Source organism: Rattus rattus, chromosome 5 (assembly GCF_011064425.1).
Source record: "Rattus rattus isolate New Zealand chromosome 5, Rrattus_CSIRO_v1, whole genome shotgun sequence".
In the NCBI taxonomy this organism is placed as follows: domain Eukaryota; kingdom Metazoa; phylum Chordata; class Mammalia; order Rodentia; family Muridae; genus Rattus; species Rattus rattus.
This window is the reverse complement of record NC_046158.1, coordinates 139958496-139976059: the sequence shown is the minus strand read 5'-3', so window position 1 is coordinate 139976059 and position 17564 is coordinate 139958496. Positions and strand designations below refer to the sequence as shown.

Here is a 17564-nt window from a genome sequence, read left to right as displayed (position 1 = left end):
ACCACTAAGGAAATCCTATAGAGGGCAATACCTAAGAACAGAATCATGACATGACCCAGCTATACTACTGGGTGTATACCCAAGAGAAGCTTTGTTAATATACCATACAACACAGACAGAGCTCTGTAAATCCACAACAGTCTAAATCCAGAACTAGTGTAGATGCTAGTCAGTAGATGGATAGAGAAAATATGGTATATGCGCAAAGGAATTTTATTCAGGCATAAGTAAAACTGTGTCATTTGCAGGGAAAAACAGAAAAACAAATAACATGAATTCAATTACTAGCACCCACATGGTAGTTTACAACCATCTGTTAACTCAAGTTCCAGGAAATCCAATGTTCTTTTCTGACTTCTCTATTGACTAGGCATGGGCATGGCAATATAGAAATACATGAGGGTAAAATACTCACATATATATAAAATAAAAAAATAAAAGATCTTAAAATGTTCATGAAAATAGAAGGGGGTATGAAGGAGAGAGGTTTAAGGCAAGGGAGAAAAAAGAATATCACATTTCCTTTCCTTTGCAGAATCCAGATTTAAATAGATATATATTTATATAGAATATATGAGCAAAGGACATTAATGAAACCTATACTAACTAGAAAGTATAAGCTGGGGGTCTGGAGAGATGGCTCAGCACTTGTTCTTCTAAAAGAGCTGAGATTTATCTCCTAATACTCACAGAGACACTCACGGCCACCTCTAACTCTAGTTCTAGGAAATCCAACACCTTATTTTTTACCTCCATGGAAATCAGGCATGCACACAGTGCACAGATACATGAGCAAAACATTCATTCATACACATAAAATTTAATAATCTAACTTTCTCTTTTTTAAATTAAGTTGGGTACAACTGCACACGTCTGTAATTTCAACACGTCCAACAATTAGGAAAGCGCAGGAGTTAAGGTCAGTCTTGGTTATATATGAGTTCATGCCACTCTGAACTTCAGAAGACTCTGCCATTCACAAACGATGAGATAAGGGATCATGTAGGTTAACTATCTTATAGTGAGGAGGAGGAGGAGGAGGAAAAGGAGGAGGTGGTGGTGAAGGTGAAGGTAATGATGATGATGATGATGATGGAAGAGGGGGAGGAGAGAGAACAGGGGAGCAGGAGGGAGAGGAGGAGAATTGCCAACAATAGGGACAAACAGGAATGTTCTTTCCTAGCTTAGCTTGATACAGCTCTTCAAATTAGACCTCACTTACTTAACTCAGTAAATTAAACAACCTCCCCAAATAAAGCTGCCATCTATGAAGTGGTGGATCTAGTGGATCTGAAGAATAAGTATCTAGTCTCAAATGCAAAAATATATTCACAGCATGAAGTATAGATAATGTGTCGTCCTTTCTTTCTAAAAGCATTATATCCATTTGCTTGCAACAACAAAATCTGTATGTTTAAAGAGATTAGCTGTCCTATTCCAGCATATTTCCCCCAATCCCCAAATGCCACTTCTACAGCTGTTTCTCCTTCTATTCCCCATCAATTACAAAGCCCTAGAGATCCAAAAGAAACACTACAATATCCACTGGTTCAAAGTTAATGTTCCATCCTAAGTGTCATGTGTGAAAGCAAATAGTTATCACACTTCAAAGATGTTCTTTAATGTGATCCTAAATAGTCTCCTCAATCTAGAGGGACTTGGGCTTACATTACGGAACTGAAAGTGAGGAAAACAGAACAGATGGATTGCAGAGTGTAAAAATGGCTTATAGGTAATATAATTTATTTATGCCTAGTTAAATATATACTTATCCCTAAAATTAAGTCCAATAAGGTTCTATATATGTCTCAATATTACGAAGGAGGAATTCATTGTAGACTAAGAAAGTCCATAATTACTAACAAGGAGTTTCTTTTGAAATATTGAGGAGTAGTGAGGTGGATACAATAAAAGCCCATAAGCTATATATTCTATCGTGACAAATTTTGTGGTATGTACATACTTCAACTTTTAAAAATCTTATTCTGTTAGTCTGCTCCATTTCTAGTAATTTCAGGATAAATGCTGTTCAGTCTCACTAACTAGAACTATAAAAAGTCAAAGTTGTCCTAGGTCAAATACTCTTAATACTGACTTTTTTGAACCATCAGGGTGGCTAGTTCATGTTGGAAAAGCTTAGAGATCACCATGCAGTCACCCTTTTATTAAAAAAAAGCAGGGGCTGGAGAGATGGCTCAGCGGTTAAGAGCACCGACTGCTCTTCCAGAGGTCCTGAGTTCAATTCTCAGCAACCACCTGGCGGCTCACAACCATCTGTAATGGGATCTGGTGCCCTCTTCTGGTGCATCTCAAAACAGCTACACTGTACTCATATAAATAAAAATTAATAAAAAAAATTAAAAAGCTACCATAGCAAAAGGTCTTACCTAGAGAAGCCATTTTCCTTCTCCTTCTTTATTTTTGCATCCCCAGCAGCTCTAATCTGCAAAATAAAACCACAGCCACTTAGCCGGTGCTTTGAAAGTATTTAACACTGAAACGAGAAGAAAATCTCTTATTCAAGAATATTGCCATCAATTTGGGAGACTTCAAATTTATTAGCATATACTAATTATACATAAAACAGGTTTCATTATGACATTTATACAAGTATATGGAGTACTCTGATCTACCTGTTCCTAATGATTTGTCTTTTCTTCCTTCTTTTTTGGTGTCCCACTGAGTTGAATCAGGATTGCTTATAGGACTATAGATAGGCACCTCACCAGTGACAACAGCACTTGAGAAAATATCTCTCCTTTCTCTAAAAACCATTAATGGATGATAGTCTTCAAGGAAGAGACTTTATGAGTCTCTTCTCCAAGACAGAATGTTGACAGGCTCAATACTGTTCATGTCGTGTGCTGCTAATCACAGCCATTGAGTGGTGCAGGAAGTCCAAGACCACGTCATGCTATTTTGGAACATCTTGGTCCTGCACTGACTCTTCTTATTAGCAAAACTGAAGTGGGTCAACTAAAAGACACTTTCCCAAGGCTATTTTTTGACAATTCTAGGTGAAATTGATTAAGAAAGTTCTCCTCAAAACTTTGTGTGTGTGTGTGTGTGTGTGTGTGTCTCCCCCCATCTACAACTTGCCTTCTTTTTCACATTTGTTAGAAAAAACAAATCACTCCAAAACCTTGACACATACACACAAAGGGATGACCCTCAGCTCCCTATCTACAGGGTCTCTGAAAAGACACAAAATGATCAATGCACTGGCTACCTCAGAGAAAGATGGGGACTGCAAGTCAGGAATAAACAAGGATGTCTTGGTCCACAGTCTCTATTCCCCAGTGTCTGAGTTTTTCATTCAAGAATCTTCATTATTTCTTGAGGCAGGGTATATATCCCAGATTGGGGATCACCTTGAACTCACTTTGTAGCCCAAGATGACCTTGAGTTTCAACTCCTCCTATCTCTCCACCTCCCGAGTGCTGGGATAACAGGTACGCACAAACACAACAGGTTTAGGTAGTGTTGGAATCACAGGACTTCCTGCATGCTAGTCAAACTTGGACTAGCAACTAATACAGACTTAGCACCAGAATCTTCAATCTTTTCATCAAGAGAGACCCAGTAAAGCTTTAGGCCTTCTTCCAAAAACAAAACTTTCCCTAAAACAGAAAGATGTTTCCAGAAACTTTATATCCGCATTGTAGTTTAAAATAAACACTTACTGTATTGTGAAACACCATGGTATTAAATAATTTAGTTATCACAGTTTCAGACATGTTGAATCTAAAGTCCTTTTGAGGGGGAGTAGGGAATTTAGAATACACTGCAAAGAAGCCACGGGCTGGGCAACAGCTACAGTACTGCCTGCCAACCCTGAGGTCTTGTACAGACCTTTTTATTCCCAAGGCCAAGGGTAGATACAGCAAAGTTACTTTCATTACCACTTCTGAAGTAATCAAAATAAAAGTACACCTTAATTCTCTTTGTTCCCCCTGAAGGGACAGTTCTGTACCTTTTCCTCCTTTCGTTTTTCCTTGTCTCTGTCTTTATGTTTGTCTTTATGTTTGTCTGAGCTTCCATCTTTGTGTTTGGTTTTCTCTTTCTCTTTGTGTTTCTTTTCAGAATCTTTATGTTCACTGTTAAAAATAAGACATAAAAAGTTACCCTAGAGTAAGAACCACAAGATCAACTCAAAAGACACACACCATGAAAACTTAAACTGCTTACACAGTCCTGAAGAAAGGTTCAAAGACTGCTGGCTGTAGGGTTTAAATTAAATGAAATACCGGGTGTAACCAGGAAAACACTCAAGTCATCAGGAGGGACAAAGACGTGTAGCCAGTGTGTAACTGCACTACTGTATTAGGAACACATGAGCAACTGGGAATAGAAAATATTCTGTGGCACAACCTTGCTTCATGATCCTTTATCACAGTGTCATGGGCCAATTGAGACCGGAGGGAAGGTGGCCCTTTGTGTTTGTTGATTCAGCAGTCAATCAAGTCCCTTAGAAATAGAGTTGCTAAAGTCCTGAACATGGTCACCTGTTTCCTATCCTAACAGGAGCATCTGTAGGATGCCTTCATAGTTGCCCAGTTATTACACGAGAATTTGGAGCTCCCACTTTAGGGGCCTTACTCTTATTAACAAAAGAACTTACAAAGGGATTCAGAAGTGGAAATCTTAGTACCTTCCAGAGGAAAAGAGAAAAGAGGAAGACCAATAAATAAATAAATAAATAAATAAATAAATAAATAAATAAATAAATAAATAAATAAATAAAAAATAATAAAAAAAAATCCCTGCTGTTGAATTAGGCCAGTGTGTTCAGCAATGCAGGTCCGCAAATAGCCACCTGGCAGAAAGGGTATTGGGGGAGTTGTCTTAGAGAACAAGTAAGAAACCCAGTGTGAGAGAAAGCATATCAAAAGAAAGAGAAATTAAAAAAAAAAAAAAAAGGACAAGTTAAGCTTCCAGAGCAGGTGGATAAACTCTACAGCACCACAAAGTCGAAGCTCTGGGAGTGACTGACTCCAGAACATTCTTTGAAAGGTAATAGATTATACAGCAGGCTTAGTCTTATTTCTATAACTTTCTAACAATAAAAAATACAGTGAAAGTTCTATCTCCAACAGTCACAACTGATGTAAGAGGATCGATCCAACTTACCCAAAAAGGTATTTGTTCGCTGTACAAGACTCAAGGCAAGAGTCATTAAAATGATCATACATGTTTATATAAGATCTTCTACAAATTTCTCTTAGGGAAATAATGTTATCTACTAAGATGTTTATTTTAGTACTTACCATAGTACTCAAAAGGAAAAACAAAATGAGAAGATGGATACAATCTAAATGATTACCAAGAGAGGAAGATGTTATATCAAACTATGTAACTATTAAGGGATATTTATTATTATAAGTACACATCCAGAATACCCCTGACTGATGCCAACAAGACTGGGCAAGCAAAATGCCCCATCTGCCTGTAAATGTAGACAAAGACAAAAGACTAGAAGAAAAAAAACCACATGCTGCCAAACAATATGGACAGTCAGTTTTTGGAGTGCACTGGGCTGAACAGTTAAGAGTTAAGACACTTGCTCCCTGCAGGATTATTCTGAGCAAAACAGAACTCAAGCTCAAGTGTCTGAATCAGAGGCTCATCCCAGGTGTAGGTGCTAACTGTCTAAGTTTAATCAACAGGGACAGTCAAGACGTTAAGATTCGTCAGCTCATTTGCCACTTGTTTCACTCAGGGCAAAAAAAAGCAGACCTCACTGGCAATGATCTCAAGAGACCCAAGAAAAGTCTCCTCTAAACACTGCTTTCTAAAAAGGTGTTTGTCTATAAAGAAGATAAAAATAAGACAAAAAGTAATATGGCATTTAATTAACCCAAGCCACAGAACACAGGTCAAATCACCTACTGTTACACTTACCACTATGCACAAAAGTAGGCATCTGGGTTATAAGTACAAACTCTAAGAAAATTAACCAGAAGGTAGACGAGTAGATACAGGACGACAGGTGTAGGAGGGATGCAGGCACTGTCACAGAGGGGAGGAAACGCCCATTTTGCATTGCTTACATACTCCCTCATTTCCATTTTCCTCCAGCACTCATTAGCTGTTATTTACATGAGCTATACATTAAATGGCAAGTTCCCACAGCAAACCTTTCAGCTCATTAAGGCTGAATGGCACACACAGAGACCATATTTCACCAACAGTGAAATCATTCTACTCATTGTGTTCTCATGATGTGTTTCTATCAAAGTGCAATGTTGTATCAAAAAATTATCATATAACTAGTATAAAAAATTAATCCTTCATATAGTGCAAAGACTAAAACTAGACTCATTATGTATCATACACATAATGATATGTATAGTTTTGATATTACCATGCTTAGCTTCTATTATGTACTATAGTAATTAAAAAGAAACCTGTAACAAAATTAAAAACTTAGTCTCCTACACAAACTTTACATAGAAATAAACTCTGCAAGCAATCACAGGCATCTAAGGATGGACAAATCTTCTCCCTACACCACCCTCTAACCAAGCGCTGCACTTGATTTTTGATGTTGACAAAGTGTTATATACAGGCTATGTGTAGTGTGTGTGCTTTAGTAGGGATTTAATATGTAGCCCTGGCTAGCCTATAACTCACTATGTAGACCAGGTTGTCCTTAGTTCACAGGAATCTGCTGGTCCCTGCTGGGATGAAGGTGTGAGCCAGACCTGGCTGCCTGAACTTGGGTTTACAACCTTTATTTTACTTAATTCTGTAATAATTCTGAGAGGTTTTATTTTCTGTTAGACTAATTTATATACAGAGGAAATGGTCATTTAAAAACTAATGCAAATGGGGCTGGAGAGATGGCTCAGTGGTTAAGAGCACTGACTGCTCTTCCAGAGGTCCGGAGTTCAATTCCCAGCAACCACATGGTGGCTCACGACCATCTGTAATGGAATCTGATGCCCTCTTCTGGTGTGTTTGAAGACAGCTACAGTGTACTTCTATATAATAAATAAATAAATCTAAAAAAAAAAAAAAAACACTAATGCAAATTCTGTTACAGAGGAGCAATGTTAGGGTTAAACTCAGCATTTCCATTTAGAAGTTTGGAGCACCTGTACGTTGTTATTACATTTCCACTTAAATGGATTTTAAAATATTTGTTTACTTATTTGTTTACTGTGTATAGGAGCTTTGCCTTCATGTATGTCTGCACCACATCCACACCTGGTATCTGAGGAAAAGAGGATGTCAGATACCCTGGGACTAGAGTTACAGAAAGTTGTGAACTGGCATGCGGGTGCAATTAATCGAACTGGGGTACTCTTGAAGAGTAGTAAGTACTCTTCTTAATTGCTGAACCACCTCTTCAACCCCAGATATAACATTTTCATTTAAGGGAGACTGGTGCTGTATTGAAAGACTAAGATTTGACATATTAAGGTTATTAATATCTTGCCACCAAGCAGATATTTTCTAAAATAGAAATCTTAAATACTTGAAAGGATCAAAGCTTTGTGATTACTTCCCATGAAAATGTGAATGGCTAACTAAAGAATGCTTCAGGCTCTGTCTTCCTTTAGATATTACATCACTTTTCTCAATTCTCTTTCTTAATGAAAGTTATTAGAAAACTAATCTGCCTCAGTGGAAAACTGACCTTATGGCAATCAGAGGATGGGAACCTATGAGTCTCTGGATTTCAGTTTTGTTATTCATGAGGACACCAAACTAAAGGAATCAATAAGTGGAAATGGAATAATATGGCATATCAAGACCATTCTACGGAAGTAAAACAAAACACAATTTGTTATTTTCTCTGTGGGCAAGCCTAATGGGAACCTATGTAGAAAACTCAAAAGATCCTCCTGGAGCATTAATCCTCTTGTGAAACAAACAGCAAAATGGATGAAATATCAACCTTATTTTTTAAAGGAACAAAGTCTCCTTTACTTCTATCTGCTTGGAATATCAGAAACTAGGTTTTCATTTTAAACTAGCTAAGACTTAAAACCTTCTTTTCATAATGCCCTTTGTCTTATGCTTCAAACAACTGAATTCCAAAGACGATGATCATGAAGAAGAGGAGGAGGAAGAAATGGAAGAGGAAGAGGAAGAAGAGAAGGAGGAAGGGGAAGAAGAGGAAGAGGGGAAAAAAGAGGAGAAAGAGGGTGAAGACGAGAAGGAAGAAGAGGAGGAAGAAGAAACAACTAATGATGAAGATGATGATGGGGGAAAGTAGCCATGCTATTTCTAAATTGACAATTATGAGACTATGACTCTCAGAGAAGCTAAACAAACTGAAGAGAAAATTGGCCAGGGTTTCTTTAAAGACCTTAGATAAACAGAAGGAAGGCAAGAGAAAGGACAAGCAAAGAGGTGACAATAAAACAGGAAGATAAAGCATTTCTCTTTTACACTAGAAAAGTAATTAATTTATCTTTAGGGAAAAAGGGAGGGTAGAACTCCTGTAAAACCCAGAATCTGATATTCTGGGAAGCTAGATGTTGGCTATGGGAAGCAATCAAAATCTCTTCTTTATTTTATAGCCAATTAAAGTACTTAGCAAATAGCAAAAATATTACCACCTAATATTGCTACACATCTTGCTACAACAAAACACTAAATGAGTACTGGTATCTAAACTTTGCACATCTGGAAATTAAAGCACAGAATGCTTAAGTAACTTGCCCAGGGAGAATCATTTCATGAGAAAGAATGAGGATTTCAACTCAGGCAGTTTGTCTCCAGTCATGAGATTAACTGTCCTATTATTTCCCAAACAAAGCAAACAAAAAGCAAACACTATTAGGTTGAAAAAAATCTGCTCATCTTCTGAGAAGAGGCCTTAGTCACTAATATGTGCCAACTATGCACAGCAGCAGACACTGAAGGTGACAGAAAATGGAATCTGGAGCATTCCTGTAAGAGAATGAGTAGGCTTTGAAGACACAGAAGAAATTAAGGCTTTACAAGGAAAGAAAGCAGGCAGTGAAGTAAAACTTAAATGCTTTAAATAAAAGAATTTCAGGTAACTTTAAGTTGTCTCCCAGAAAATAGCACAGCAGCTAGTTTTCAAAAGGCTCTAAAGCATAGCAATTGCTGAACGTCCGTCATCTTTAGGCTACTAAGCAAAATCACAAGGATCTGCTCTTTGAAATACCACAGTAGTGAATGCCTGACACCAAAAAGTACCCAACTCTATACACAAAGGGGGTTGGGGGGAGGTGAGGGTTGTGTTCCTTATATAAGCCTATCTACTATAAAATTTGACCTGTAAATTAGGTATAAGGGATTAATAGCAACAGTCACCATTTTCTGTAGCTCTCAACACAATCTTTCACCTCTCCTTTGAGAACTTTTGCTTTCCACTTACCAGAAACATTTTACTGCTTGCTTTGGTATATCCTAATTGCTGCATCATCACGCATACACTTTGAAGGCATTGAATAAAGGTAAATTAAACACAACTTTCAATTATGATTGACAAGCAGGATGAGAATTATGTATTGTGAATATACTAGACAGATGAACCAAGTCCCTAGGTTTAATTTCCTGAAGGTGACAGGAAGTCATAAAATTTGAAACTTATGTCCAAACGAAGCTAATCCTAACAAAAAGATCTTTTAATTAAAGCCAGCCTGGGTAACCATCTCAAAACAAATAAACATACAAAACTTATAAACCATTTATCACTAGGTAGGAATTTTCTATTACTATAGTTTGGACTTGCTGTCTGAAGAAAATCATTGCAAGTTGTGCCAAGAAAGAAATACTGTGTGCAATTACAGAAAATTCATGTAGAATAGATTATTCCTTTGTCTGCAAGCTGGAGAAGATAAAAAGGATGTTCCCAAAGATGACCAAATCAATGCGCATCCTAAACTTCTATTTCTTTCTCCATTTAAGTTCTTTACTTTCCAAATTTCTTTTCCTTCTCCATCTAAGTTCTTTATCCATTGCATTTTGGTTTATAGTCTTTTCATGGGTACCCATCTTATAAAGAGCTGCCCAATTATCCAAAACAAGAACCTTTTCTGTATTATAAATCCCCCTTTCTAAACTGTTTCCAGTAGCTTCTTCGCCCCCTTTAAAATCAAGCTCTTCTTTAAATTAATTTCTTTAAACAGTAGGTAATTTATCTCCAGACAACATTTTGGTCCTACCCTTTGTAACTAAAGTATCCACCTAAATTGGATCCCTTCTGAAACAAAATACATGCTACAATAGTAACGTGTCTTGTTTATGTTCGGTTCCTTGTGATATGGGGAATAAACTTCAGGCTTGTGTATTCTAGGTGGTACACTACCACAGAGCTACATCCCTCAACCCTTTTCATGTTTTTCTTACCATCTGGAATGCCCCTTTAATTATATTTGAGATAGTTATAGTTTAGTTTGGCCTAGAACTTGGTCTCCCTCCTGCCATTATCTCCCAAGCCAAGTGCCACTACGCCTACCAGATACCTCTTTTTTAGCCGTTACCTTTCACCCTTTTGTGAACATTAATTATTTTCAGTGGCTGGCTTCATGTTGTCTCCATGAGCTAGGTGTGGTGGTACATGCCTTCAATCCCAGCACTTAAGGGGCAGAAGCAGGAGGATATCTGAGTTGGAGGTCAGCCTGGTCTTCGGAACTAGTTTTAGGACAGCCAGAGCTACACAGGCTACAGAAAGGTTGCCTCCACCATGAAACCTTAAAAATGCCATAGCTCCAAATCAGATTTATCAATAATTAACTACTGAGTTAGAGTCCACCACAAAACCTGACAGCTGAAATTGATCTATATGATCCTTTATTAGGTTTTGTAGTCATTGTCATCATCACTCTCATTATCTAAATTTCTTAGCACAAAGTCAACCAAAAATGAAAAGGAGGCAAAAAAGGTAAGATGCTTAGATCAGGATGCAGCTTGTGAATGACAGAACTTGACACTTTGTTTTACCTAAAACTAAAGAAAATCTGATTAGGAATGATTAAGAGTCTGCCTGGTCACACACACTACAAGCCCAGTAATGCTTTGAGAGCTAGAAAAACAGTCCCTTTATTTCAAAGTATTTTTTTAAAACTCTGATCTGCAAAATCTTACTATTCTGTCCTTTTTTTTTCTTTCTTTTTTTTCTTTCTTTTTTTTTTTTTGGAGCTGGGGACCGAACCCAGGGCCTTGCGCTTGCTAGGCAAACACTCTACCACTGAGCTAAATTCCCAACCCCCTAGTTTACTTTCTATTGTTCTGATAAAACAGTGGTCAAAAGGAACTTGGGGAGGAAATGGTTTATTTGGCTTACATGTTCGAGGTCACAATGTACTAAAAGAAGCCAAGGCAGAAGGCATGAAGGAATGACTACTGATGATAAAGTTTCTTCATGGTAAGGAAAAAATAAAAAGCAAAAATACCAAACCCAAACCTTTTCTATTGCATTATACATAAGCTAGAACATCATAACAAACAGGATAAAACTGATTTAAGGGGTTACAGATATAGCTCAGTTATACAGTGCTTCAAATATGTGTTCGTGAATCAATGTTCACAGCAGTATTATTCCTAACAGCCAAACACAGTAATCACCACAAAAAGAATACATTCAGAGGACCACAGAACATAACTCAATGGAGGAATTAGTAATATGACATAGTTAGAAAGATAATACTAAAAGAATATTAAGAATATTTCTATAACAAGAAAGTCCAGGAGGTGTAGCAGTGCTTGGGAAGTAGGAAAATCACTAGTTCCAGGCCTACCTGGGCCTACAGAACCAGAACCAAGAACAAGCCTGGGCAACTTGGTGAGACCCAACCCCTCTATCAATCTAAAAGAGAGTGAGGGATATATAGTTCAGTGGTACTGTTTTGTCTAGCATTTTAAGGCCCTCAGTTTAATCCCTAATAGAAGGGGAATAGGGAGGAGAGTAATAGACAAACAGTCATAGCATATTTTAAGGCCTAGTGGTATCAGAAACATGTTGTATCTAAGAAATTTAAAAGAAGTTTACAAGGCTCAATAAACAGTATAAGGTAAAGGCAAATGACAAGGAAAATATAGCGGAGGAATGAAGGCAACCAAAGCCTGCTGGGGAAGCACTATGCATATTAGAAGGAAAAAGTGCCCCCCCACCCCCCAAAAAAGCATGGAGGAGTGAAAGGGATGATTTTAAGAGGGGCTAGCTAAGAACATGATTTATCTCAGTACCTCACTTGAACACAGTTCTAAAATTTCGGTGTCACCATTCTATAAATGTCAATTAAGTCAGGTTGTGCAACACTGCACTTGATTATTTTTTATCTTTGTGTCTTGTACCACGTAGCCTAGATCTGGCCTCTATCTTCTGGTTATCACCTGGCTCAGACTCAGAATGCTAAGGTTACAGGTGTTAGCCAACCACACCCAGCTACTGGTTGATGTGATTTAAGCCTCCATTAGCCTTGGAGATTTTTTTTACATGTACTAATAACAATTATTGAAAACAAAATAAAACTACTGGCTATAATTATGAATTCTCTTCATAATTGTGAGTTAATGTGTGTGCATATTTTGAGGCTCTGATAATACTATAGAAACACGTATTTAATGTATTATCGTGAAATTTGTTTCTTTATTGTTGGCAGTATTCTTTGCTCTCACGTCTATTTTGGTAGACAATACTATTAGCTAGACAAATGTAAATTGAGGAAGATAAGATGCACAAAAAGCAAAACTTGACAAGTGCTAAGATTAATATTAAGAATAAACAGAGTGGGGGCTGGGGATTTAGCTCAGTGGTAGAGCGCTTACCTAGGAAGCGCAAGGCCCTGGGTTGGTCCCCAGCTCAAAAAAAAAAAAAAAAAAAAAAAAAAAAAAAAAAGAATAAACAGAGTGGAAACTAAGTTGTAAGAAATGACTATGTGGTAGGAAAAACAGGAGGGATACAGGATTTGTCCTCATAAGAGAAAAATTAAACTGGCTATTTTAATGACACATAAAAAATGTATTCCCGGATGAGTGGTGATGGCACACACCTTTAATCCTAGCACTCAAAAGGCAGAGGCTGCAGGACCTACAGAGCTAGTTCCAGGACAGCTAAGGTATATACAAAGAAACCAGATCTCAAAAAACTGATAAAACAAAACAACACAATTATTACAAAAGAACAGAAACTTTCTCTTTTAACTTGTCTGCTGACAATGAGACAAACTAATGAAGCAGCTTTAAAATATAAAGTTTAAAATATAAATATAGTTTTAAAAACAATGGCATCTAATCACTTTTATCAAGGTAAGTGCTGCACGTTTGATTAAGCAGCCTGTTAAAATACATTTATACTTCAGTTATTGAGAAATGCATACTAAAAGAAAACTCACCATGCCTGCTCTGTACGTCTAGATCTAACCAATGACTTCCTAAGTGAGGCCTGAATTATCAAAGCATTCTCTTCAGTAACTATAGCAGATCCGGTCTCTTACTTTGCTACCCACCTCAAACTGATACCTATCCATGGAAGCTAAAGATGCCAACTCCCTGTTGAGTGAGGAACCCTGTTGGTCAATCCTTACCTGTTGCTATGTTTAGACTTTTCCCGGTCCTTATCCTTATCCTTCTTGTGCTCCTTATGCCGGTGTTCTCGATCTTTGTGTTTATCTTTGTGTTTGTGAGAATCTGCAATCAAAAGAGACAAGTCAGTCACAAGGAATCATGTTATCTTTTGCCTGCCTACCTTAACAAACACCTTTAGAAACAGAAATCAAATGGCAAAGTGGTCATAAAAGCATATCCTACTGGTAGAAAAACGTCACAAAGACACCCCCCTATTGCCTTGCCTCAAATCCAGTAACTTAAAAATAATAAGCAAGCACTGTACCACTAAGCTGCCTCCATGGTTTCATTTCCTGCTGAGTGACATCCATTACAATGAAGTACTGTGATTTACAACTCACATGTTGATGAACATTTACTTCTAAATGAAGTAAAACTGCTAGGTCATATTTAAAAAATGCACTTTTAACTTTATAGGAAACTGTTCAACCATATATTCCTAAGTGGCATACTGTCATATATTTCCATGAACAATTATTATAGCTACTACAAATCATTAGCAACACCTAGAATTACCAGTCTTAGCTTTTGTTTGTTTTTCTTTAAGGCAAACTCTTGCTATGCAGCTGCCTGGCATGGAATTCTCTACGTACAGCAGGCTGGCCTCAAACTGAGAGCCCCACCCACCTCTGCCTCCTAGGTACATTACAATGCCTGGCTAACAGTCTTTACTGTCTTAATTTTTGCTACTCTAAAAGGTAGATCACAGTGGTTTGAGTAAGAATGACCCGACACCCCTCCCCCATAGTTTCATATATGAATGCTTAGTCATCAAGTAGTGGCATTATTTGAAAGTTAGGTGTGGCCTGATTGGAGAAAGTATGTCACTGGGGGTGGGCTTTGAGGTTTCGAAAGCCAAAACCAGTCCCAGGAGCCTCTTCAACAGTGAATCAAGAGGAAGCTCTCAGCTACTTCTCCAGCAGCATGCCTGCCTCCTGCTGCCATGTTCCTAAACATAATGGACTAAACCTCTGAAACTGTAAGCAAGCCCCCAGTTAAATGCTTTGGTCGTGATGTCTCTTTATAGCAATAGTAGGCAGTATATATATACTGGCCCATTGTGGTTTGGTGTGGTTTTTTTTTTTTTTTTAAGAATTTTTAAAAATTTTATACATGAGTGTTTAACTGCATGTAAATGCCCTGTGTTCTGTGTGCTGGGTTCCCCGTGGAGTATTGGATCCACTGGAACTGGAGTTGCAGATGAGCCACTATGAATGCTGGGAGCCAAACCTAGTTCCTCTGCGAGAGCAAGTGTTCTTTACCACTGAGCCGGCGCCCCCACTGTGGTCTTAATTCCTGATCTTCTAATGATTAGATGATGTTTAGTAAGACTTTGTCGTTACCGACTCTTCACCTATTTTAAGTATCTATTGCACTTTCTCCCACTGCAGTATGTATGTTTGTCTGTGTGTATTACTGAGTTGTATAAGTTCCCCACCACTACCATCCCTCATTTTTCAGGACAGGGTGTCTCTGTGTAGACCAGGCTATCCTTGAACTTACAGAGATCCACCTGCCTCTTTAAGTTCTTCATATATTTCTGGGTTGCAATTTTTTGGCCACATATATTATGATTCTATAAAAATTTTCTTTTAGTCCTGGCTTGCTATTTTGGATAAATACCATCCAACCTCAGACATCCAAGTGTTAGGAATTATAAAAGTGAACTTAGGTTAGGGGCAGCTCACGACCTCCTGTAATTCCAGTCCCTTGTGGCCCCCAGGGGCATCTACATTCACATGTACATGGACAAGTAATAAGATAAATCTTTAAAAAATAAGGCAGAGAGAGCCTGACAAAGACATCTGATGTTGACCCGCAAATGCACATGCATCTTCCCTTGCACTTCTACAAGGAAATGTCAGTTCAGCCTCCAACATTAGCTCATAAAGGCACTGGAACTTCCCAGTTCCTCTCTCCTTGTTCTAGTGAAAAATCAGCTACCACACTAGCAGCACACTCAAGACACATGTGGTAAGGAACTGATACTTCCTTCTAGCAGCCGAGGGAAGAAATTATCTTGGAAGGGAATACTCCACAGCCCAATTTAGCCTCATATGACTGTAACTCTGGGTAACATGCGATTTTTATGACTTTTTTAAAATGAATTCTTAAATTCTATGAAAGACTTTTTTTTTAAAATGAATTGAAAGACTTTTTAATCAATTCTTAAATTCAACTAGCCTCCCAAAAACTTGGGACTATAATGAATGTGACACTTATGCCCAACCTAAATCAACAAAATTTGATGTAGCATGTTTCACAGTAATAAGATTATGTATAAGTTAAGAATTGCTGGCCTGCAGCAATGGAAGTAATACTTGGCATAACTGAGTATCTATTCTAGACCAGACCTCAAAGAAAGAGAAACAGTAATATTTGCAAGATCATGCCCTAGGTTCTAAGAAATTTCCATCCCACAGAGATGAGAATAACAAAAGTATATAGTGTTCGAAGACTGAACTCAAATCTTGAACCCTACCCTCTGACTTCTAAGTCTTCAGTTTAAAGTATTAACATGCTGAGTCAATCCGGATAAAATTAGTGGCCTTTATCTCATGTCATAAAAATGACAATGCATGCACTAGGACTACTACCTGAAATAAAGCATGTGTTGTTTTATTTATAGTTAGAAATCAGCAAATGAGCTTTAGAATGTTGAATGTTACCATGACAAGGAACTAACGTATGAGAGAGGGGAGAAAAAGAGCACCACTGTATGTAATTTAACAAATCCATGACCACATACAAAAAAGACTGGCAAACATACATTTAAAAAAATGTAGTGGGTTGGGGATTTAGCTCAGTGGTAGAGCGCTTGCCTAGTAAGCGCAAGGTCCTGGGTTCGGTCCCCAGCTCCGAAAAAAAAAGAAAAGAAAAAAAAATGTAGTAATTTTAAAATTTAGAAATTTATGAACTTGAGTTCTTGAGTGTGCTTCATCTTATTTTCCATAATGAACTACTTTTATAATAAAGTTAGTTAAAGATTAGCAAACTTTAAAATTCATTTTGAAGCCAGACCTGGTAGTGTACACATTTAACCCCAACACTGAAGAGCGAAGGCAGACAGATCTCCAGTTCAAGGCCAACCTGGTCTACACAAAGAGTGCCAGGACAGCCAGGATTATAGACTCTGTCTAAATAAACAAATTTATTTTTGTCAAACACAAACATGTAAAAGTCACTAAAAAAGCACTCAACTTTAAAATAGCAAAAACTGAAATACAAATTTAGAGTAGTTCCTATAGGTTTCACATATATTATCTTCCAAAAATGTATAAATTTTCAAAATGGAATTTAAAACCAGGTCCCAAGTCTTTGAAAACAAATGCTACCTACAAATATAAAATTTAACTATCCAGGGAAAAAATTAGGGCTGCTGGTAAATAGTTGCATGGACACAAGATCTAGTCAAAGTCATTGCCTATCTAGTATATTCTCAAACTGTGCTACAAATGTTGTGACAGATTTTAAATTTAAAAAAAAAAAAAAAGGGCAAAGTTCTTAATTAAAATCTCTATGGCTGGCAAGGTAGCTCAGGCTGAAAAAGTGCTTGATGTCAAACCTGACAATTATGTGTAATCCCCAGGAATGAATGTACATGGCAGAAAAATGACTTCCACAGGTTGTCTTCTGACCAGAATATGTGGAAGCCCACCAACCTCTACATGGTTCTACATGGCAGACTTGGATATCTGAGGGAAAATGATATAGTAGATTTAAATCACGATACAAGTAGCATTGTGCACATAGAGAAAGATGTTAAACAATCATTTAACATTTAAAAAACATAATAATCTACTAACTTAAATGTACAGGGCCTTATATACTAGTAGGTAAACTGATAAACTGAAACCTTTACCCTAGCAGTGGTAGCACACACCTTTAGGCCCAGCACTCAGGGCAGAAGCAGGCAGATCTCTGAGTTTGAGGTCAGCCTGGTCTACAGAATGAGTTCCAGGACAGCCAGGGCTACACAGAGAGCCCTTGTCTCAGAGGAAAAAAAAAAATAG

At 37.6% G+C, this 17564-nt stretch overlaps 1 protein-coding gene across 1 annotated transcript in view; it reads right to left on the bottom strand.

Moving 5' to 3' along the window:
• Positions 1-17564, bottom strand: part of Top1 (DNA topoisomerase I) — an 81413-nt gene that overhangs the window by 42815 nt on the left and 21034 nt on the right. The window contains exons 3-5 of the mRNA XM_032904664.1: positions 13512-13614; positions 3974-4097; positions 2388-2443 (exon numbers count right to left, since the gene is read on the bottom strand). Of these exons, the coding sequence (XP_032760555.1) occupies positions 2388-2443; positions 3974-4097; positions 13512-13614 (283 nt within the window). The remainder of the gene's footprint in view (positions 1-2387; positions 2444-3973; positions 4098-13511; positions 13615-17564) is intronic.